The sequence below is a fragment of the Oncorhynchus nerka genome, linkage group LG25 (genome assembly GCF_034236695.1).
Source record: "Oncorhynchus nerka isolate Pitt River linkage group LG25, Oner_Uvic_2.0, whole genome shotgun sequence".
Lineage (NCBI taxonomy): Eukaryota > Metazoa > Chordata > Actinopteri > Salmoniformes > Salmonidae > Oncorhynchus > Oncorhynchus nerka.
The window spans coordinates 27,522,767-27,545,891 of NC_088420.1; the positions used below are offsets into that span (position 1 = coordinate 27,522,767).

The 23,125-nt window shown below is 42.6% G+C and overlaps 2 protein-coding genes across 3 annotated transcripts in view; both read left to right on the plus strand.

The window, feature by feature from the left end:
* Positions 1-5,714: 5,714 nt before the first annotated feature.
* On the plus strand, positions 5,715-7,240 carry LOC115108890 (C-C motif chemokine 4-like). Its single transcript, XM_029633451.2, has 3 exons — positions 5,715-5,880; positions 5,985-6,105; positions 6,678-7,240. The coding sequence occupies exons 1-3, from the start codon at positions 5,811-5,813 to the stop codon at positions 6,790-6,792; spliced, it is 306 nt and encodes a 101-aa protein (XP_029489311.2). The 5' UTR covers positions 5,715-5,810; the 3' UTR covers positions 6,793-7,240.
* A 2,223-nt stretch (positions 7,241-9,463) lies between these two features.
* LOC115109305 (septin-7-like) overlaps positions 9,464-23,125 on the plus strand; it is a 38,950-nt gene continuing 25,288 nt past the window's right edge. Inside the window, exons 1-2 of one of the 2 annotated variants that reach the window (XM_029634070.2) lie at positions 9,464-9,792; positions 19,071-19,170. In XM_029634070.2, coding sequence (XP_029489930.1) covers positions 9,754-9,792; positions 19,071-19,170 — 139 coding nt within the window. In that variant the 5' untranslated portion in view covers positions 9,464-9,753. The remainder of the gene's footprint in view (positions 9,793-19,070; positions 19,171-23,125) is intronic. The other variant, XM_029634071.2, reaches the window with a different exon arrangement.

Genomic DNA, 23,125 nt, shown 5'->3' on the forward strand with positions numbered 1-23,125 from the left:
ATTCACAAGGCAGGCAATACGCTCGACCTCATCTTTACTAGATGCTGTTCTTCCACTAACCTCATTGCAACTCCCCTCCAAGTCTCCGACCACTACCTTGTATCCTTTTCCCTCTCGCTCTCATCCAACACTTCCACACTGCCCCTACTCGGATGGTATCGCGCCGTCCCAACCTTCGCTCTCTCTCCCCGCTACTCTCTCCTCTTCCATCCTATCATCTCTTCCCTCTGCTCAAACCTTCTCCAACCTATCTCCTGATTCTGCCTCCTCAACCCTCCTCTCCTCCCTTTCTGCATCCTTTGACTCTCTATGTCCCCTATCCTCCAGGCCGGCTCGGTCCTCCCCTCCCGCTCCGTGGCTCGACGACTCATTGCGAGCTCACAGAACAGGGCTCCGCGCAGCCGAGCGGAAATGGAGGAAAACTCGCCTCCCTGCGGACCTGGCATCCTTTCACTCCCTCCTCTCTACATTTTCCTCTTCTGTCTCTGCTGCTAAAGCCACTTTCTATCACTCTAAATTCCAAGCATCTGCCTCTAACCCTAGGAAGCTCTTTGCCACCTTCTCCTCCCTCCTGAATCCTCCTCCCCCCCCCCCTCCTCCCTCTCTGCAGATGACTTCGTCAACCATTTTGAAAAGAAGGTCGACGACATCCGATCCTCGTTTGCTAAGTCAAACGACACCGCTGGTTCTGCTCACACTGCCCTACCCTGTGCTCTGACCTCTTTCTCCCCTCTCTCTCCAGATGAAATCTCGCGTCTTGTGACGGCCGGCCGCCCAACAACCTGCCCGCTTGACCCTATCCCCTCCTCTCTTCTCCAGACCATTTCCGGAGACCTTCTCCCTTACCTCACCTCGCTCATCAACTCATCCCTGACCGCTGGCTACATCCCTTCCGTCTTCAAGAGAGCGAGAGTTGCACCCCTTCTGAAAAAAACCTACACTCGATCCCTCCGATGTCAACAACTACAGACCAGTATCCCTTCTTTCTTTTCTCTCCAAAACTCTTGAACGTGCCGTCCTTGGCCAGCTCTCCGCTATCTCTCTCAGAATGACCTTCTTGATCCAAATCAGTCAGGTTTCAAGACTAGTCATTCAACTGAGACTGCTCTTCTCTGTATCACGGAGGCGCTCCGCACTGCTAAAGCTAACTCTCTCTCCTCTGCTCTCATCCTTCTAGACCTATCGGCTGCCTTCGATACTGTGAACCATCAGATCCTCCTCTCCACCCTCTCCGAGTTGGGCATCTCCGGCGCGGCCCACGCTTGGATTGCGTCCTACCTGACAGGTCGCTCCTACCAGGTGGCGTGGCGAGAATCTGTCTCCTCACCACGTGCTCTCACCACTGGTGTCCCCCAGGGCTCTGTTCTAGGCCCTCTCCTATTCTCGCTATACACCAAGTCACTTGGCTCTGTCATAACCTCACATGGTCTCTCCTATCATTGCTATGCAGACGACACACAATTAATCTTCTCCTTTCCCCCTTCTGATGACCAGGTGGCGAATCGCATCTCTGCATGTCTGGCAGACATATCAGTGTGGATGACGGATCACCACCTCAAGCTGAACCTCGGCAAGACGGAGCTGCTCTTCCTCCCGGGAAGGACTGCCCGTTCCATGATCTCGCCATCACGGTTGACAACTCCATTGTGTCCTCCTCCCAGAGCGCTAAGAACCTTGGCGTGATCCTGGACAACACCCTGTCGTTCTCAACTAACATCAAGGCGGTGGCCCGTTCCTGTAGGTTCATGCTCTACAACATCCGCAGAGTACGACCCTGCCTCACACAGGAAGCGGCGCAGGTCCTAATCCAGGCACTTGTCATCTCCCGTCTGGATTACTGCAACTCGCTGTTGGCTGGGCTCCCTGCCTGTGCCATTAAACCCCTACAACTCATCCAGAACGCCGCAGCCCGTCTAGTGTTCAACCTTCCCAAGTTCTCTCACGTCACCCCGCTCCTCCGCTCTCTCCACTGGCTTCCAGTTGAAGCTCGCATCCGCTACAAGACCATGGTGCTTGCCTACGGAGCTGTGAGGGGAACGGCACCTCAGTACCTCCAGGCTCTGATCAGGCCCTACACCCAAACAAGGGCACTGCATTCATCCACCTCTGGCCTGCTCGCCTCCCTACCACTGAGGAAGTACAGTTCCCGCTCAGCCCAGTCAAAACTGTTCGCTGCTCTGGCCCCCCAATGGTGTAACAAACTCCCTCACGACGCCAGGACAGCGGAGTCAATCACCACCTTCCGGAGACACCTGAAACCCCACCTCTTTAAGGAATACCTAGGATAGGATAAAGTAATCCTTCTCACCCCCCTTAAAAGACTTAGATGCACTATTGTAAAGTGGCTGTTCCACTGGATGTCATAAGGTGAATGCACCAATTTGTATGTCGCTCTGGATAAGAGCGTCTGCTAAATGACTTAAATGTCATGTAAATGTTTATTTGAAGCAATTTGACCATGAAGCCCTCAGTCTCCTCTGAACAGTTGATGTTGAGATGTGTCTGTTACTTGAACTATGTGAAGCATTTATTTGGGCAGCCATTTCTAAGGCTGGTAACTCTAATGAACTTATCCTCTGCATCAGAGGTAACTCTTGGTCTTTATTTCCTGTGGAGATCCTCATGAGAGCTAGTTTCATCAAAGTGCTTGATGGTTTTTGTGACTGTACTTGAAGAAACGTTCAAAGTTCTTGACATTTTCCGCATTGACTGACCTTCATGTCTTAAAGTAAGGATGGACTGTTATTTCTCTTTTCTTATTTGAGCTGTTATAATATGGGCTTGGTCTTTTACCAAATAGGACTATCTTCTGTATACCACCCCTACCTTGTCACAACACAACTGATTGGCTCAAATGCATTAAGAAGGAAAGAAATTCCACAAATTAACTTTTACAAGGCACACCTGTTAACTGATATGGATTCCAGGTGACCTCCTCATGAAGCAGGTTGAGAGAATGCCAAGAGTGTGCAAAGCTGTCATCGAGGCAAACGGTGTCTACTTTGAAAAATCTCAAATATATTATATATATATTTTTTATTACTACATGATTCCATATGTGTTATTTCATAGTTTTGATGTCTTCACTATTATTCTACAATGTATAAAATAGTCAAATTAAAGAAAAACCCTTGAATGAGTAGGTGTGTCCAAACTTTTGACTGTTACTGTTTATTTGATGATATTTAATTAGCTTCACTTTCTATGAAAGCTTGGCGTTACATAAGGTAATCGTGGTTAGTTACACAGCATATAGGACTTAGAAAGGAACGAAACCACTTGTGTACCAAAGAAAGAAAAGTGACAAGGAAGTTAAACCTTGTGGGTATTTTCCTCGTATGACATATACTTCTTCTTTTTAATATCAGGGGAGAGGAGAGTTCAATGTTACACTTGAATACTTTGTGAAGAACCACAAATAACTCTTCAGTGGTAGAACACTCCATTGTATGAGCTTTTTTGAAAACTCCAACGAGGGGACTCCCTATAAACATAAAGCAAAAGAATATAAACATAAAGACACACCTTTTCATTTTGGCATCTTTTACCAATCAAGGGTCAATATCCCCAAATAACATTCCTCCAAACTAGTCAATTACACATGCCTTGTAATTTGTATCTAATTTCGAGGTCTAGATTGTTCATTTGAGCTTGATGATATGCCTGATATGCCGATGAGTTAAGCAAATTGCTTGTCCAGTCAACCATAAACAGCAACTCTCATTTATAATGGCAATATTATTATATTCAATCATGAATACAGTGAATTTGTGCCAACGGCCATGATGCATTCTATACTAAAGACGTTGACATGCATGACTAGAACCACAGTTTTAAAAAATCAGTAATAGTATGACTTTTAATAAAGAGGGGAATTCACCTGCTTGGGTAAAAATGTACATACCAGAATATACTGTATGTCACAGAGCTACATGTATACAGTGTATTTGCAAAGTATTCAGGCCCCTTGACTTTTTCCACATTTTTTACGTTACAGCCTTATACTAAAATTGATCCATATACACACACATTACCCCATTATGATGAAGCAAAAACCGTTTTTTAGACATTTTTGCAAATGTATTAAGAACAAAAAGCAGTAATACCTTATTTACATGTATTCAGACCCTTTGCTATGAGACTCGAAATGATGCTCAGGTGCATCCTGTTTCCATTGATCATCCTTGAGATGTTTCTACAACTTGATTGGTCCACCTGTGGTAAATTCAATTGATTGGACATGATTTGGAAAGACACACACATGTCTATATAAGGTCCAACAGTTGACAGTGCATGCCAGAGCAAAAACCAAGCCACGAGGTCGAAAGAATTGTCCATAGAGCTCAGAGACAGGATTGTGTCAAGGCACAGATCTGGGGAAGGGTACCAAATAAATTCTGCAGCATTGAAGGTCCCCAAGAACACAATGGCCTTAAATGGAAGAAGTTTGGAACCACCAAAGACTCTTCCTAGAGCGGTCCACCAGGCCAAACTGAGCAGTCGGTGGAGAAGAGAGGTGACCAGAAAACCGATGGTCACTCTGACAGAGCTCAGTAAAAGGCACATGATATCCCGCTTCGAGTTTGCCAAAAGGCACCTAAAGGATTTTCAAATTACAGAGAGGTCCTTGATGAAAACCTGCTCCAGAGCACTCCCTACCTCAGACTGGGGCGAAGGTTCACCTTCCAACAGAACAACGACCCTAAGCACACAGCGAAGACAACGCAAGAGTGGCTTTGGGACAAGTCTCTGAATGTCCTTGAGTGGCCCAACCAGAGCTCGGACATGAACCCGATCGAGCATCTCTGGAGAGACCTGAAAATTGCTGTGCAGTGACGCTCCCCATCCAACCTAACAGATCTTGAGAGGATCTGCAGAGAACAATGGGAGAAACTCCCCAAATACAGGTGTGCCAAGCTTGTAGTGTCATACCCAAGAAGTCTCGAGGCTGTAATCGCTCCCAAATGTGCTTCAACAAAGTACTGAGTAAAGGGTCTGAATACTTACGTAAATGTGATATTTACATGTATTTATTTTTATTAATTTGCAAAAAAATCTAAAAACCTGTTTTTTCTTTGTCATTATGGGATGTTGTGTTTAGATTGAAGGGGAAAAAAAACAATTAAATCAATTTTAGAATAAGGCTGTAATGTAACATAATGTGGAATAAGTCAAAGGGTCTGAATACTTTCTTAATGCTCTGTATGTACAGTTGCGCCCACAATTATTGACACCCTTGATAAAGATTAACAAAAATTACTGTATAAAATAAATAACAAAATACTGAGCTATTGTACGTCACACAGCTATATGTACAGTATATTATAGACTATGTCCAGGATATAAATCTCATGTACTAAGTCACTAAGTACAAACTCACCTTCTCTAAGTTTAAATAACTCTAAGAATACATTTGTTGATGAACAGATGAATAGAATCTAAAAATCCCACCTGGGCTTTTCTTCATTATGAATTCACAATCATATGTATACTTCTGATGTGAAACCCAATGCTGAAAAAGAGAAGTGAAATACAGTCACGTCATAGAAGAATCATGACACTGATGTATGGGATGACACACACTCAAATGCACACGACTTAAATGTTTAACAATTAGATGGGAAAAACCTGACCGAGACAATCGTTAGGGGGAGACCCTTGTCTGGGTCTCCCCCTAACTCCACCTTTATAGTATAAAGACTGGTCCTCTGTACACCACAACAACGCAGAGAATAAAGCTTGACACCTGAAGTCACAACACTTTACTCCTCATTCACTGTCCACCCTACCTGGACCAACTCTAAGCCAGCATGTTCACCCCTCGTCTTGCTATGCTGTCTGTGCTTGTTCTGGTACTCAGTGCCATCACTTTTACCGAAGGTAAGCGACTGTAACTGTAATGTTTGTATTTTTGCTCGTATTTTTGAGTGTGTGTGTGTGTGTCCCAATCTGACCTATAAGTGTGTGTTCTGTGTGTTGTCTAGGCCTGCGTATGGCAAGCGGACCGAAGAAATGTTGTTTTACCTTTGCTGATCATCAGATACCCAGAGGTAGAGTGGTGGGTTACACCAAGACCAGCCAGCAGTGCTCCAACCCAGCCATTCTGTGAGTAACCTTACTGTTATTTAGCTGTTACTGTCTGAGAGTTTGACATGTGGCGATTAGTGCTTGAGGGTGATTTCTAAGTTAGTGTGATCCGAACACTCAAGCTACTGAAAGAATCAAAGAAAAGTGTTATGTTATAATATTACAGGTGTCAGACAGACAGAGAGCCATTGATTCAATCATACTGCGACTGGGATAGTTATAGGACTGACAGGGAATGATTGGCATTCGTGGTCCAAATCCTCAAAGAAATCAGTGTAAGAGACCGCTCCACAAAGAGAGAGAGAGCGAGCTTCTTCTTTTTGGTGACTATCCCTCTGTTGTAAAAACCCAGAATGTGTTCCTCTTTCCTGTGATCAACTTTCACTACCTCACTTTCACGTCGTCATGCATTTTCCTTTAAAAACGAGAACAAAAGTCCTCTGACATCATCATCTAAAACTAGGTTAAAAATCGAACATAGATCTAAAACAGGATGTCATAAGTGAGCCTAGCATGTCTTGCATGTGATTGTCCCTATGCAGTGTTGTTGCTGTTATGCTGTGCTAATAACCCTGTTTTTCTATGTCCAGGTTTAAGACTCAGGCGGGGCGACAGGTGTGTGCCAGGTCCTCAGACAGATGGGTGAAGGACTACATCAACTTCCTGGACAGCAAGAAGTCTGGGGAGCAGACACCACTCCTGTAACCATGGTGATCGGACCGGCAGCTGCGTCAACATCAAAGCAAATCCTTCAGAACCTCTTTTGTACCTCTATTTCACAAGGACATGGCCAGTGATCTGCCTCAGAGAGAGCAGTCATGGTCCTGAGCCAAAACACCACCTGGGTCTGGGGAAATAGATAAGCTAGATGATCTCTATATAACTGTAACACTGTGAGCAGCCTCTATACCTTTCTCTTTAGCATTTGATGCCTGTGATCAAATGACAGAGATTGATTTGACAGAACGATTGTCAATATTTATTTTTTAAATTAAATTCGATACACACATCCGTAAAACACATAATTGTGTAGAATTTGAGTGTAGTTCCAGGTTATGGTACATTTAAGTATTCTTGATTACTGAATTGTAGGATATAGGCCTATATTCTGTTTTACTGCCTTCAATTCATTAAAATGCATGTAGACAAATAATTTGTTGGTTTCAATGCCTCGCTCTCTGTTTTATAATGCTTACCTAATTAAACAGGACTGTAAAACATCTCTAAACCACACTGAATATTCAGATGCACTCAATTGTGTAAGTGTGTCAAACTGTCTCAGCGTGAAGAACACGACAGTTTCACTGGCCAGCTCATTCGTAAACTGATATATTACCTGTAAATGAACTGTAGTGGTGGATTCCTAACTATTGTATCAGTCATAGGCTCATTGTGTGTGTGTGTGTGTGTGTGTGTGTGTGTGTGTGTGTGTGTGTGTGTGTGTGTGTGTGTGTGTGTGTGTGTGTGTGTGTGTGTCATTGCCTCATCCGCATGGCAAGCGATACTGGAGCACCAAGTCTAGGTCCAAGAAGCTTCTTAACAGCTTCTACCCCCAAGCCATAAGACTGTAGAACAGCTAATCAAATGGCTACCCGGACTATTTGCATTGACACCCCCTCCTACATGTACATATTACATAAATTACCTCGACTAACCTGTACCTCCGCACATTGACCTGGTACCGGTACCCCCTGTATATAGGTATATAGCCTCATTACTCTTATTTTATTGTTGCTCATTTATGTTATTATGTTTATGTTATTTTACATAAGTTTATTTAGTAAACATTTTCTTAACTCTTATTTTTCTTAACTCTTATTGTTGGTTGAGGACTTGTAAGTAAGCATTTCACGGTAAGGTCGACACCTGTTGTATTCGGCGTATGTGACAAATACATTTTGATTGGATCCTAATGCTCTAATGCACAGCCACAAAAGAGCGCAACTAGACATGCTGGTGTTCTCGAATGACCGTGTGGAATGAACTCATGGTTGTTTCTGGATTATCCTGTTGACAATATGAATGCAGGAGGCAAGGAGACCACATGTGTGCGATATTGGACCTGTGATCAATGCAAATCCAATGGCACGTTTATGAGATGATGGTCTGTCCAAGACCTTCATGAAAGATTCGTAACAGATTCAAGATAAAAGGCTCGGCTTACCACAATGCAGTTCGTAGACCAACTGAAAAAGAAAATTCCCAGTGTTTGTGATGCTAGTTGTTTGGTGCGACGCAGACAGGGTGGCGTGAGTGGTGAAAAAGAAGAGTCATTGTCTGTTCTTTTGAGTTTTGATCAAACCAAATTCAATTGTATTGGTCACATACACATGTTTAGCAGATGTTTTGTGGGTGTAGGGAAATGCAATAATATTGATGTTGAGTCTTTGCCCGACAAAATGATGTTAGTATATATAAGTGATCCTGTATAAGCTTTTGTTGCCGAAGACACTACATTGTTACAGTGAGATGTGTGCAGAAGGGCATGAGACAAAGGAATGTGTAGCATTGGGGAAATCAAATCAAAGTTTATTTGTCACGTGCTCCGAATACACCTTACAGTGAAATATAAACTGTTGAGAAGCCTTGTTGTCCTAGACTTGGCACTAGTGGTATGTGTTAATTGTAGGGGTGCCCATGGGACTGGGGATCAGAAATGTCCGTGCTAGAGAGGCAGGTACAGGTTTTCAGGGTTAGAGTAGTGCAGAAGTTGTCATATGCTGAGGTAGTGAAGAAAGTAGAGGAAGATGGGTCAAGGGGGAGGGATCCTGAGAGGAGTTGTGTGAGTGGTACATCTGTATCAGTACAGAGGGATAGACAAACAAGTGTTATGTGGTTCAGTAAGATTGGGTTTTTAGCATTTATAGCAATGGTTATCAACTGTACTGCAGGGATGGAACGTAAGTCTCCAAAACTTGAGGTTGTGGTGGCAGCTGCAGAGAAGTATTTGGGTGTGAGACTCGACATCAGAAGTGTTACAGGGTGTATTAAGTGGTGGTGTCCCGTCCTTTCAGGTTGTTGGAATGAGATAGGACTAAATAGATTTAAATAGTGGAGTAGGGTGGTGTTCTTTTTTATTATAAAAAAAAGTATATTGTGAGTGTAGTGTTAGATGGTAGGGTATTTGTTTATTTGTTTATTTTATTTTTTCAAGCGAAGTATAAGGGAGTTGTACTCCAGTATAGTAGGTGGCAGTAACGTAACATACATTGGATGCCAACCGCCGTTAAACCTCATCGAATAAGAATGCAGTTCGTATTAAGAACCAATAGAATTCGGTAGTCCGTCGAATATGATGTGACATCACAATTTCAGCTGTCTCTAGCCAATAGGCATATACAGTAGTTCCAAAGGAGGAGACAATCGCCTTTCGAGATTGCAACACGAACATTTCCACACTTGTGCGGTTTGTCAACGGTCTATTCTACTAGTCGTCGTAACCTATGTTGATAGTCTACCACCAACCCAATTTCATTCATTTGGGCCCGTTGAGAGGCACAAGGGTTCTGTTGCTACTAGTAGGCTACATACAAACGTTGCGTTGCAGGAAGAGGACGGCTCTTTTTTAAAAGCAGTGTCTCTTGACGCTTTTGTTCCGTGTTTAAAAAAAAAATGTATGTCTGATCTATTCGTCTCTTGGGTGGGTGGTGTCACAGTAGTACTACAATGATCGAACGACCAGAATCTGCAGTTGCCAGCATTGCAGTAAGTGTTATTCTTATCACATCAAATCAATGATATTTTCTCTCGTGTGAACTGGACACATATTTTCATTAATTAATTTAAACCAATACTATGAATGCATCCCATGTTGTCTTATCCAACGTTAAAACCCCATGATCGTCCGAGGCATTAGGAGAAAGAGGAATGTAAGCAGAAAATTAGGATTTCTTTCATAGCTCTTGGCCTGAGTAGGTTTGTTCGACTCCATTCTCCCTTTATTCACTAGAAAACCAGCCTCTGGCAACGGAAGACTACGCATGAACGTTCTATTATAGGCCTTGCCTTAGGTTTGAGCATCTCGACTGCTACTCCGCTTTGTTGTACCCATTTACGTTGTGTTATTACGCGTTGTATCATTGTATTAGGCAGCATACATTGTATAGATATGTTGTCTTTATTATAAAGGTAACAATTGTAACCTGCTCTTGCGAAGTGCACCGGTCGCTTTAAAAAGCTCACGCACCGACCGATCAAATTGAATAGTGCCAATGACATCCCACGTCCAGTCGTGGAAAGGCATGGACATGCATGCATAATAACGCTTTGGAGAGACTCACCCTAACATTGCGAATGCACTATGGAATTTCTGAGGAAAGGTTTGTTTCCATGCAGATATCCGAAACATCCATAGGCTATATGAATATGACAATTTTGTATTTGCGCACGTGATGAAGGTTATTGGATGTAGTGGAGTCTGATGATTTCATTCTATAGAGCTCTCCAGCTTTGTAGGCCTAAAAAAAAGAAGTTACCTCTGGTTCATTTAGCCATTCCTAATAGGGAAAGAATAGGGTTTTGGGATAAATGCTGAAAATAAGGTCTGAGGTTAACACAGGCTTAGGAGCTCTTATATGTTTTGTTCTGAGATATCAGTCAGTTAACATGACCTTTATGAAATATGAAGCCTTTATGTGCATTATGTGTGTGTGTGGGGGGGTGTTTCATGATAAAGATTCTCATTAAACAAAACATATAACATCTCCTATGCCTGTGTTTACCACAAACCTTATTTTCAGCATATATACAACAACTCTTAAATTTCCCTATAGGATTTGTCCAACGAACCATGGTGTAGTTAGTGCCTACAAAAATACGCCAGTACTATTTCTCTCTATAGGCTGTAAGTGGGTCTTGTTCAATCAAAATTTGACTAGGCCTATGTTCAGTTCAATATGCAGAAAAACAGAATTTGACAAATTTGCATTGGCAAACAAGAGAATCAAATGCAGATGTCATCCAGAGGGGGTTAAAGAGCAACACATGGACATGGACTGCCTCTTCTGAACCACAGACACAGCTTTATTCACAGGCCTCAAATCTCTATCTCTCCCTCTTCAAAAAAATCGCCAATAATTCAAGCTGCTACCCATCTGGTACGTGTAGGTCTGTGACAGTCATGGAATTCTGGATGAGAGTTATTGGTCAGTTATTGGTTTTCTCCGCTCCTGACTGCAGGGAAGGGGGCATTGCCTAGGCAACCAAAGACTTGTTTGCTACAGTTGAAGTCGGAAGTTTACATACATTTAGGTTGGAGTCATTAAAACTTGTTTTTCAACCATTCCACAAATGTCTTGTGAAACCATAGTTGTACCTTTAAACAGCTTGGGAAATTCCCGAAAATGATGTCATGCCTTTAGAAGCTTCTGATAGGCTAATTGACATCATTTGAGTCAATTGGAGGTGTACCTGTGGGTGTATTTCAAGGCCTACATTCAAACTCAGTGCCTCTTTGCTTGACATCGTGGGAAAATCAAAAGAAATCAGCCAAGACCTCAGACAAAACATTGTAGACCTCAAGTCAGGTTCAGCTTTGGGAGCAATTTCCAAACGCCTGAAGGTACCACGTTCATCTGTACAAACAATAGTAAAGACCATGGGACCATGCAGCCGTCATACCTCTCAGGAAGGATACGCGTTCTGTCTCCTAGAGATGAACGTACTTTGGTGCGAAAAGTGCCAATCAATCCCAGAACAACAGCAAAAGGACCTTGTGAAAATTCTGGAGGAAACAGTACAAAACTATCGTTTTCCACAGTAAAATGAGTCCTATATCGACATAACCTGAAAGGCCGTTCAGCAAGGAAGGAGCCACTGCTCCAAAACTGCCATAAAAAAAAAAGCCAGACTACGGTTTGCAACTGCACATGGGACAAAGATCATACTTTTTGGAGAAATTCCCTCTGGTCTGATGAAACAAAAATAGAACTGTTTGGCCATAATGACCATCGTTATGTTTGGAGGAAAAAGGGGGAGGCTTGCAGAACACCATCCCAACCGTGAAGCACGGGGGTGGCAGCATCATGTTGTGGGGGTGCTTTGCTGCAGGAGGGACTGGTGCACTTCACAAAATAGATGGCATCATGAGGGGGGGAAATGTTATGGATATATTGAAGCGACATCTCAAGACATCAGTCAGGAAGTTAAAGTTGGTCGCAAATGGTTCTTCCAAATGGACAATGACCCCAAGCATACTTCCAAAGTTGTGGCAAAATTGCTTAAGGACAACAAAGTCAAGGTTTTGGAGTGGCCATCACAAAGCCCTGACTTCAATCCCATAGAAAATGTGTGGGCAGAACTGAAAAAGCGTGTGCGAGCAAGGAGGCCTACAAACCTGACTCAGTTACACCAGCTCTGTCAGGAGGAATGGGCCAAAATTCACCAAATTTATTGTGGGAAGCTTGTGGAAGGCTACCAGAAACATTTGACCCAAGTTAAACAATTTTAAGACAATGCTACCAAATACTAATTTAGTGTATGTAAGCTTCTGACGCACTGGGAATGTGATGAAAGAAATAAAAGCTGAAATAAATCACTTTACTATTATTCTGACATTTCACTTTCTTAAAATAAAGTGGTGACCTAAGACAGGGAATTTTTACTAGGATTAAATGTCAGGAATTGTGAAACTGAGTTTAAATGTATTTGGCTAAGGTGTTTGTAAACTTCCGACTTTAACTGTACATCTATACTTAATATGTTCTGTTTAACTGATTCAACAACTTATTTTTTAAATTATTTGTGGTGTGGTTTTCATGTAAGCCCTTTTAGGCTTCCATCCTCACCTGCACACCATTTTAATTTTTTTTAAATAAAACCGTACAGATTTTGTACATTTTATCTTTCACTTTTCTTTGGAGTGAATAATCACCTTGCTTGCAAGGAGCACCAAAATCTCATGTTGTTATATCAAATCTAATTTTATTAGTCACATGCGCCGAATACAACAGGTAGACCTTACAGTGAAATGCTTACTTACGAGCCCCTAACCAACTGTGCAGTTTTAACAAAAAATGCGGATAAGAATATGAGATAAAAGTAACAAGTAATTAAAGAGCTGCAGTAAAATAACAATATATACAGGGGGGTGCCGGTACAGAGTCAATGTGCGGGGGGCACTGGTTAGTTGAGGTAGTATGTACATGTAGGTATAATGAATTAAAGTGACTATGCATAGATGACAACAGAGAGTGGGAGGGGGGGGGGCAAATGCAAATAGTCTGGTTAGCCATTTGACTAGATGTTCAGGAGTCTTAATGGCTTGGGAGTAGAAGCTGTTTAGAAGCCTCTTAGACCTAGACGTGGGGCTCCGGTACCACTTGCTGTGTGGTAGCAGAGAGAAGAGTCTATGACTAGGGTGTCTGGAGTAGAGGTCGACCGATTATGATTTTTCAACGCCGATACCGATTTATTGGAGGACCAAAAAAAAGGCAGATACCGATTATAAAATATATATTAATTAAAAAATAAAATAAGTGTGCATTCAATATTGTTGTAATTGTCATAAATGTTTTATTTTTAACTTAATATAATACATAAATAAAATCAATTTAGCCTCAAATAAATAATTAAACATGTTCAATTTGGTTTAAATAATGCAAAAACAAAGTGTTGGAGAAGAAAGTAAAAGTGCAATATGTGCCATGTAAGAAAGCTAACGTTCAAGTTCCTTGCTCAGAACATGAGAACATATGAAAGCTGGTGGTTCCTTTTAACATGAGTCTTCAATATTCCCAGGTAAGAAGTTTTAGTTATTCTAGGAATTATAGGACTATTTATCTCTATACCATTTGTATTTCATTAACCTTTGACTATTGGATGTTCTTATAGGCACTTTACTATTGCCAGTGTAACAGTATAGCTTCCATCCCTCTCCTCGCTCAAACCAGGAACACATCGACAGCAGCCACCCTCGAAGCAGCGTTACCCATTGCTCCACAAAAGCCGCGGCTACTCCAAGTCGCAGCGAGTGACGTTTGAAACGCTATTAGTGCGCACCCCGCTAACTAGTTGGCAATTGCACATCGGTTACACCAGCCTAATCTCGGGAGTTGATAAACAGTCATAACAGCTCAATGCTTGAAGCACAGCGAAGAGCTGCTGGAAAAAAATGCTTGAAGCACAGCGAAGAGCTGCTGGAAAAAAATGCTTGAAGCACAGCGAAGAGCTGCTGGAAAGAAATGCTTGAAGCACAGCGAAGAGCTGCTGGAAAGAAATGCTTGAAGCACAGCGAAGAGCTGCTGGAAAAAATGCTTGAAGCACAGCGAAGAGCTGCTGGAAAGAAATGCTTGAAGCACAGCGAAGAGCTGCTGGAAAGAAATGCTTGAAGCACAGCGAAGAGCTGCTGGAAAGAAATGCACGAAAGTGTTGTTTGAATGAATGCTTACGAGCCTGCTGCTGCCTACCATCGTTCAGTCAGACTGCTCTATCAAATCTTAGACTTAGTTATAACATAATAACATACAGAAATACGAGCCTTAGGTCATTAATATGGTAGAATCCGGAAACTATCATCTTGAAAACAAGACTTTATTCTTTCAGTGAAATACAGAACCGTTCCGTATTTTATCTAACTGGTGGCATCCATAAGTCTAAATATTCCTGTTACATTACACAACCTTCAATGTTATGTCATAATTACGTAAAATCCTAGCAAATTAGGCGGTCCAAACTGTTGCATATACACTGACTCTGCATTCAATGAACGCAAGAAAAGTGACACAGTTTCACCTGGTTAATATTGCCTGCTAACCTGGATTTCTTTTAGCTAAATATGCAGGTTTAAAAATATATACTTTTGTGTATTGATTTTAAGAAAGGCATTGATGTTTATGGTTAGGTACATATTGGAGCAACGACAGTCCTTTTTCACGAATACGCACCACATCAATTATATGCAACGCAGGACACACTAGATAAACTAGTAATATCACTAGTGATTATAATTGATTGTTTTTTATAAGATAAAGTTTAATGCTAGCTAGCAACTTACCTTGGCTTTCTGCATTCGCGTAACAGGCAGGCTCCTCGTGGAGTGCAATGTAATCAGGTGGTTAGAGCGTTGGACTAGTTAACTGTAAGATTGCAAGATTGAATCCCTAAGCTGACAAGGTAAAATCTGTCATTCTGCCCCTGAACAAGGCAGTTAACCCACCGTTCCTAGGCCGTCATTGAAAGTAAGAATGTGTTCTTAACTGACTTGCCTAGTTAAATAAAGATTAAATAAAGGTGTAAAAAAAAAAAAAAAAAAACGGCCAAATCGGTGTCCAAAAATACAGATTTCCAATTGTTATGACATCTTCAAATCGGCCCTAATTAATCGGTCGACCTCTAGTCTGGAGTCTTTTTGACAATTGTTAGGGCCTTCCTCTGACACCGCCTGGTATAGGGTTCCTGGATGGCAGGAAGCTTGGCCCCAGTGATGCACTGGGCAGGACGCACTACCCTCTGTAGTGCCTTGCGGTCGGAGGCCAAGCAGTTGCCATACCAGGTAGTGATGCAACCATCCAGGATGCTCTGGCGGCCCGTCAGGAAGTCCAGGATCCAGTTGCAAAGGGAGGTGTTTAGTCCCAGGGTCCTTAGCTTATTGATGAGCTTTGAGGGCACTATGTCAATAGGGCTAGGCGTCCCGCTAGTGGGACAACTTTTGGTGAAACTGGAGGTTGCATAATTCAAATAAGTAATCATAAAAATTATGGATTTTAAACATTTAGGTACATACACTGCTCAAAAAAATAAAGCGAACACTTAAACAACACAATGTAACTCCAAGTCAATCACACTTCTGTGAAATCAAACTGTCCACTTAGGAAGCAACACTGATTGACAATAAATTTCACATGCTGTTGTGCAAATGGAATAGAAAACAGGTGGAAATTATAGGCAATTAGCAAGACACCCCCAATAAAGGAGTGGTGCTTTCACTCTAGTGGTAGCATGAGACGGAGTCTACAATCCACACAAGTGACTCAGTTAGTGCAGATGATCCAGAATGGCACATCAATGCGAGCTGTGGCAAGAAGGTTTGCTGTGTCTGTCAGCGTAGTGTCCAGAGCATGGAGGCGCTACCAGGAGACAGGCCAGTTCATCAGGAGACGTGGAGGAGGCCGTAGGAGGGCAACAACCCAGCAGCAGGACCGCTACCTCCGCCTTTGTGCAAGGAGGAGCAGGAGGAGCACTGCCAGAGCCCTGCAAAAGACCTCCAGCAGGCCACAAAGGTGCATGTGTCTGCTCAATCGGTCAGAAACAGACTCAATGAGGGTGGTATGAGGGCCCGACGTCCACAGGTGGGGGTTGTGCTTACAGCCCAACACCGTGCAGGACGTTTGGCATTTGCCAGAGAACACCAAGATTGGCAAATTCGCAACTGGCGCCCTGTGCTCTTCACAGATGAAAGCAGGTTCACACTGAGCACATGTGACAGACGTGACAGAGTCTGGAGACGCCGTGGAGAACGTTCTGCTGCCTGCAACATCCGGTTTGGCGGTGGGTCAGTCATGGTGTGGGGTGGCATTTCTTTGGGGGGCCGCACAGCCCTCCATGTGCTCGCCAGAGGTGGCCTGACTGCCATTAGATAACGAGATGAGATCCTCCGACCCCTTGTGAGACCATATGCTGGTGCGGTTGGCCCTGGGTTCCTCCTAATGTAAGACCATGTTAGACCTCATGTGGCTGGAGTGTGTCAGCAGTTCCAGCAAGAGGAAGGCATTGATGCTATGGACTGGCCCGCCTGTTCCCCAGACCTGAATCCAATTGAGCACATCTGGGACATCATGTCTCGCTCCATCCACCAACGCCACGTTGCACCACAGACTGTCCAGGAGTTGGCAGATGCTTTAGTCCAGGTCTGGGAGGAGATCCCTCACTTCATCAGGAGCATGCCCAGGTGTTGTAGGGAGGTCATACAGGCACGTGGAGGCCACACACACTACTGAGCCTCATTTTGACTTGTTTTAAGGACATTACATTAAAGTTGGATCAGCCTGTAGTGTGGTTTTCCACTTTAATTTTGAGTGTGACTCCAAATCCAGACCTCCATGGGTTAAAAATTTGAGCACATTCAACTATGTAAAGAAAAAAGTATTTAATAAGAATATTTCATTCATTCAGATCTAGGATGTGTTATTTTAGTGTTTCTTTAATTTTTGAGCAGTGTACAAGTGTCTTATATCAGTTGAAAGCTTAAATTCTTGTTAAAAAGGAAAGGAAGACCCAGGGTTACCTCTGCTGCAGAGGGTAAGTTCCTTTTGAATTATCAGCCTCAGAAATTGCAGCCCAAATAAATGCTTCACGGAGTTCAAGTAACAGACACTTCTCAACATCAACTGTTCAGAGGAGACTGCATAATTCAGGCCTTCATGGTCGAATTGCTTCAAAGAAACCACTACTAAATCACACCAATAAGAGGAAGCGACTTGCTTGGGCCAAGAAACACAAGCAATGGACATTAGACCGGTGGAAATCTGTCCTTTTGCTCTGATGAGTCCAAATGTGAGATTTTTTGTTCCAACCGTCGTGTCTTTGTGAGACGCAGAGTAGGTGAATGGATGATCTCTGCATGTGTGGTTCCCACCGTGAAGCACCATCTGTGATGGTGTGGGGGTGCTTTGCTGGTGACACGTGATTCTGTGGTCAGTGATTTATTTAGAATTCAAGGCACAGCATGGCTACCACAGCATTTTGCAGCAATATGCCATCCCATCTGGTTTGTGCTTCGTGAGATTTGTTTTCCAACAGGACAATGACCCAACACACCTCCAGGCTGTTTAAGGGCTATTTGACCAAGAAAGAGAGTGATGGAGTACTGCATCAGATGTCCTGGCCTTCACAATCACCCGCCCTCAACCCAATTGAGATGGTTTGGGATGAGTTGGACCGCAGAGTGAAGGAAAAGCATGATTGTTGGAAAAGCATTCCAGATGAAGCTGGTTGAGAGTGTGCAAAGGGTGGCTACTTTGAAGATTCTGAAATATAAAATATATTTGGATTTGTTGAATCCTTTTTTTGGTTAAAACATGATTCCATATGTGTTATTTCATCGTTTTGATGTCTTCTACAATGTAGTAAAAATAAAGAAAAATCCTTGAATGAGCAGGTGTGTCCAAACTTTTGATTGGTACTGTGCATATAACTAGGAATAAAGTGACTAGGCAACAGGATAGATAATTAACTTTAACAGCAGCGTATGTGATTAGTCAAAAGAGTAAGTACAAACAGGGTCAATGCAGATAGTCCGCATATATTGCTTGGGGGTAGAAGCTATTCCGGGTCTTGTTGGTTCTAGACTTGCTTGCCATGTGGTAGCAGAGAGAACAGACTATGACTTGGGTGGCTGGACATACCACAAAGTGTTTGCTATCTTAGCAGCCCTATTGTTTCCTGATTCTGTAGGATAAGTGAGAGGACACATGTTTTCAGGGTGGTAGACAGTGGCCCACTGGGTTGCTGTGTAGGAGTGACTAGTGTGGCCCCTCTCTCTCTCTACCCGAGTTTTCCATTGGGACACACACGAGGGCCGTTAGCAGGGGTAAGCAGTAATCAATTGTACTTGCCTTGTGTAGCGTGCATGATACTGGGAGAGGATGAGATTACAGCAGGCAGGGGGAGAGGGAGGAATGGAGAAATACAGTACCAGAGAGAAGGAGAACACACAACTTGGGAACGCCTTGGCTGTCATCTGGTGTGAGATCCATGGTCTCCATGATGACGTCTCTCAGATGATGGATATGATGGATATGATACAACTGGTAAATAAACAGGGGGAGCAGTTAGACTACCATTTTACTCACCTCACCCCCAAAACCCTGTTCCAGTTTTACCCCTCTCCTTCAATGGTGCTTTGTCACTCCCGGCCAGAGAAATTTGAATCTAAAACCAACCCTTTGTCTCCGTGGGAGTGTGTACGCACATGCCGTGTACACAATCTCAAGGTGTTTGTCCCCCCCCCCCGGAAGATTCCAGAGTAACTCTGTGTTTTCTTCCAGCAGAGGAATCTGGAGGGGTATGTGGGGTTCGCCAACCTCCCAAACCAGGTGTACAGGAAGTCAGTGAAGAGGGGCTTTGAGTTCACACTAATGGTTGTTGGTGAGTCACTTTGTCTGCTTCTTTTTTTCTGTCTGTCTGTCTGAAAAGGGAATGTAAACCATGCCATTTGAGGTTTAATATTTAGTTTGAATGGATTGTGTGGATCGGTGTGTTTTCCCTATGTCTCTGCATGGAATTGAAGTTGAAATGTCATTGGACATTTTGAGTTATGACAATGTGTTCATTATTTGTACGTCTCTAGATCTCTATACTGGAAAACTTGTGGATTGAAGAATTAGCAAACCACAGAATGTATGAATGAACTTGTTGGAATCTGGTGTCTAAGAAGATAAGATGGGTAGAGAATGTAGGCTTGATGGGTTATACACATTGACACACAATCACATGTTTATTGAATCATCACTCTGCATGACGCAATTGGTGTCAGGGTATACAGTATTCAAATTGTATTGTTCACATACACATATATTTAGCAGATGTTATTGCTGGTGTAGTGAAATGCTTGTGCAGTAGTATCTAAAAGAGATTCACAACAATCCACACATCTAAAATAATGGAATTAAGAAATGTATAAATATTAGATTGAGCAATGTCGGAGTGGCATTGACTAAAATACAGTAGAATAGAATACAGTATATACATGAGATGAGTAAAGCAGTATGTAAACATTATTTAAATATTATTAAAGTGACAAGTGTTCTATTATTAAAGTGGCCAGTGATTCCATGTCTATGTATACAGGGCAACAGCCTCTAAGGTGCAGAGTTGGGTAACCGGGTGGAGGCCGGCTAGTGATGGCTATTTAACAGTTTGATGGCCTTGAGATAGAAGCTGTTTTTCAGTCTCACTGTCCCAACTTTGATGCACCTGTACTGACCTCGCCTTCTGGATGATAGCGGGGTGAACAGGTAGTTGCTCGGGTAGTTGATGTCTTTGATTTATCTTTTCGGCCTTCCTGTGACATCGGGTGCTGAAGGTGTCCTGGAGGGCAGGCAGTGTGCCCCCGGTGATGCGTTGGGCAGACCGCACCACCCTCTGGAGAGCCCTGCGCTTGTGAGAGGTGCAGTTGCCGTACCAGGCGGTGATACAGCCTGACAGGATGCTTTCCATGGTGCATCTGTAAAAGTTTTAGGGGCCAAGCCAAATTTCTTCAGCCTTCTGAGGTTGAAGAGATGCTGTTGCACCTTCTTCACCACACTGTCTGTGTGGGTGGACCATTTCATATGGTCAGTGACGTGATGTGCCGAGGAAATTGAAGCTTTCCTCCTTCTCCACTGCGGTACTGTCTGTGGATGGGGGAGTGCTCCCTCTGCTCTTTTCTGAAGTCCACAATCTGCTCCTTTGTTTTGTTGACGTTGAGGGAGAGGTTATTTTCCTGGCACCACTTTCCTAGTGTCTCGTCATTGTTGGTAATCAGGCCTACTACTGTTGTGCCTAGAGGTCGACCGATTATGATTTTTCAACGCCGATACCGATTATTGGAGGACCCCAAAAAAAAAAGCGATACCGATTAATCTGCCGCTTTTTAATATGATTGATTTATATATATATATATTTGTAATGAAGACAATTACAACAATACTGAATGAACACTTTTATTTGAACTTAATCCATAAATAAAATCAATTTAGTAATAATTAAACATATTCAATTTGGTTTAAATAATGCAAAAACAGTGTTGGAGAAAGTGCAATATGTGCCATGTAAAAAAGCTAACGTTTAAGTTCCTTGCTCAGAAAATGAGAACATCTGAAAGCTGGTGGTTCCTTTTTAACATGAGTCTTCAATATTCCCAGTTAAGAAGTTTTAGGTTAGTTATTCTAGGAATTATAGGACTATTTCTCTCTATACCATTTGTATTTCATTTACCTTTGATTATTGGATGTTCTTATAGGCACTTTAGTATTGCCAGCCTAATCTCGGGAGTTGATAGGCTTGAAGTCATAAACAGCGCAATGCTTGAAGCACAGCGATGAGCTGCTGGCAAACGCAGGAAAGTGCTGTCTGAATTAATGCTTACGAGCCTGCTGCTGCCTTCCAATGCTTAGTCAGACTGCTCTATCAAATATCAAATCATAGACTTAATTAGAATATAATAAACACACAGAAATACGAGCCTTTGGACATTAATATGGTCAAATCCGGAAACTATAATTTCGAAAACAAAACCTTTTATTCTTTTAGTGAAATACGGAACCGTTCCGTATTTTATCGAACTGGCGGCAACCCTAAGTCTAAATATTGCTGTTACATTGCACAACCTTCAATGTTTTGTCATAATTATGTAAAATTCTGGCAAATTAATTACTGTCTTTGTCAGGAAGAAATGGTCTTCACACAGTTCAACGAGCCAAGCGGCCCAAACTGCTGCATATACCCTGACTCTGCTTGCACAGAAGGCAAGAGAAGTGACAATTTCCCTAGTTAAAATAAATTCATGTTAGCAGGCAATATTAACTAAATATGCAGGTTTACATTTTTTTACTTGTGTATTGATTTTAAGAAAGGCATTGATGTTTAGGTACATTGGTGCAGCGACAGTGCTTTTTTCGCCAATGCGCTTGTTAAATCATCACCCGTTTGGCGAAGTAGGCTGTGATTCAAAGATAAATTAACAGGCATCGCATTGATTATATGCAACGCAGGACATGCTAGATAAACCATGTGTAGTTAACTAGTGATTATGTTAAGATGAATTGTTTTTTATAAGATCAGTTTAATGCTAGCTAGCAACTTACCTTGGCTCCTGGCTGCACTCGCGTAACAGGTGGTCAGCCTGCCACACAGTCTCTTTGTGTGTGCAATGTAGTGCAATGTAATCGGCCATAATTGGTGGAAGAGTAGGGTAACATTGCACAGCAAGAACTGGCACATCTGGTGCAGTCTGAGGAGGAGATGCACTGCAGTACTTAATGCAGCTAGTGGCCACACCAGATACTGACTGTCACTTGATTTTGACCCCCCCCCCTTTTGTTCAAGGACAGATTATTCCATTTATGTTAGTCACATGTATGTGGAACTTGTTCAATTTATGTCTGTTATGTTCATACAAATATTTACACATTGTTAAGTTTGCTGAAAATAAACACAGTTGACAGTGAGAGGACATTTCTTTTTTTGCTGAGTTTACTTCTGGTGTACCAAAACACAAGACACTGTCGGTGTGATCAAGGTGTAACATCCTCTGCAATGCAAACACAGAGTTCCATTGGTGTGATCGAGGCGTTACGGAGGAGAGTCCCGACCAGTGCGAATCGCAAATAATTATTCCTGTCCGTGTTATTAAATAACACCTTTACCCTGTTCATGTAAAAATGACCAAAAGCACTGACAGTTGTCATTTAGTACGGTGAACCTGGCAATCAAAGTCCCAATCAGTAGTTAATGTGCAATCAACAAGATGTGAAATGTGACCCCTCCTGTATCCTACACGGCTCTAGCTCTTCTGGTAAAAAATGCATTTGGTAACAGTGACCCAGCAAATTACATTGGTTGTCCCTCAATTAATGAAGCCTATGATTTAATATTTTGTGAAAGCCATTTTACAAACATCTGAATGCTGAAGGTGCTGTGTAGATGTAGCCTACGAATTTTAGAACAGGGATTGGGTAGGCCTACCTGTCGTTGCTGCGAACTGTACACAGTTGTTATCTGACATGTAGATCAACGTCATACTCCGTTACATGCATAACATTTTGATAGGCTGAAGAAGAGGAAGCATCAATTCAGTCACAACAGATTAGATGTATTTTCAGAATGAGGCCGAAATGAATGAGTAAAACATTTTTTAGTAAACTGGCGATTCGTAACGTTTGAATTGGTTTTCTTATGGATGCATGCTTCATTTGGATCTGTTTGGGCTCCCGCGGACCGATGCGGGATGTTACGCATCGGTCCCCGGTTCAAATGTCTATCTGTGAATCATTACATCCCTACTTTCAGCCTTGTTACATATGGGCCTCTCTTGAATTATTTTTGGCTCTAACCACTGCAT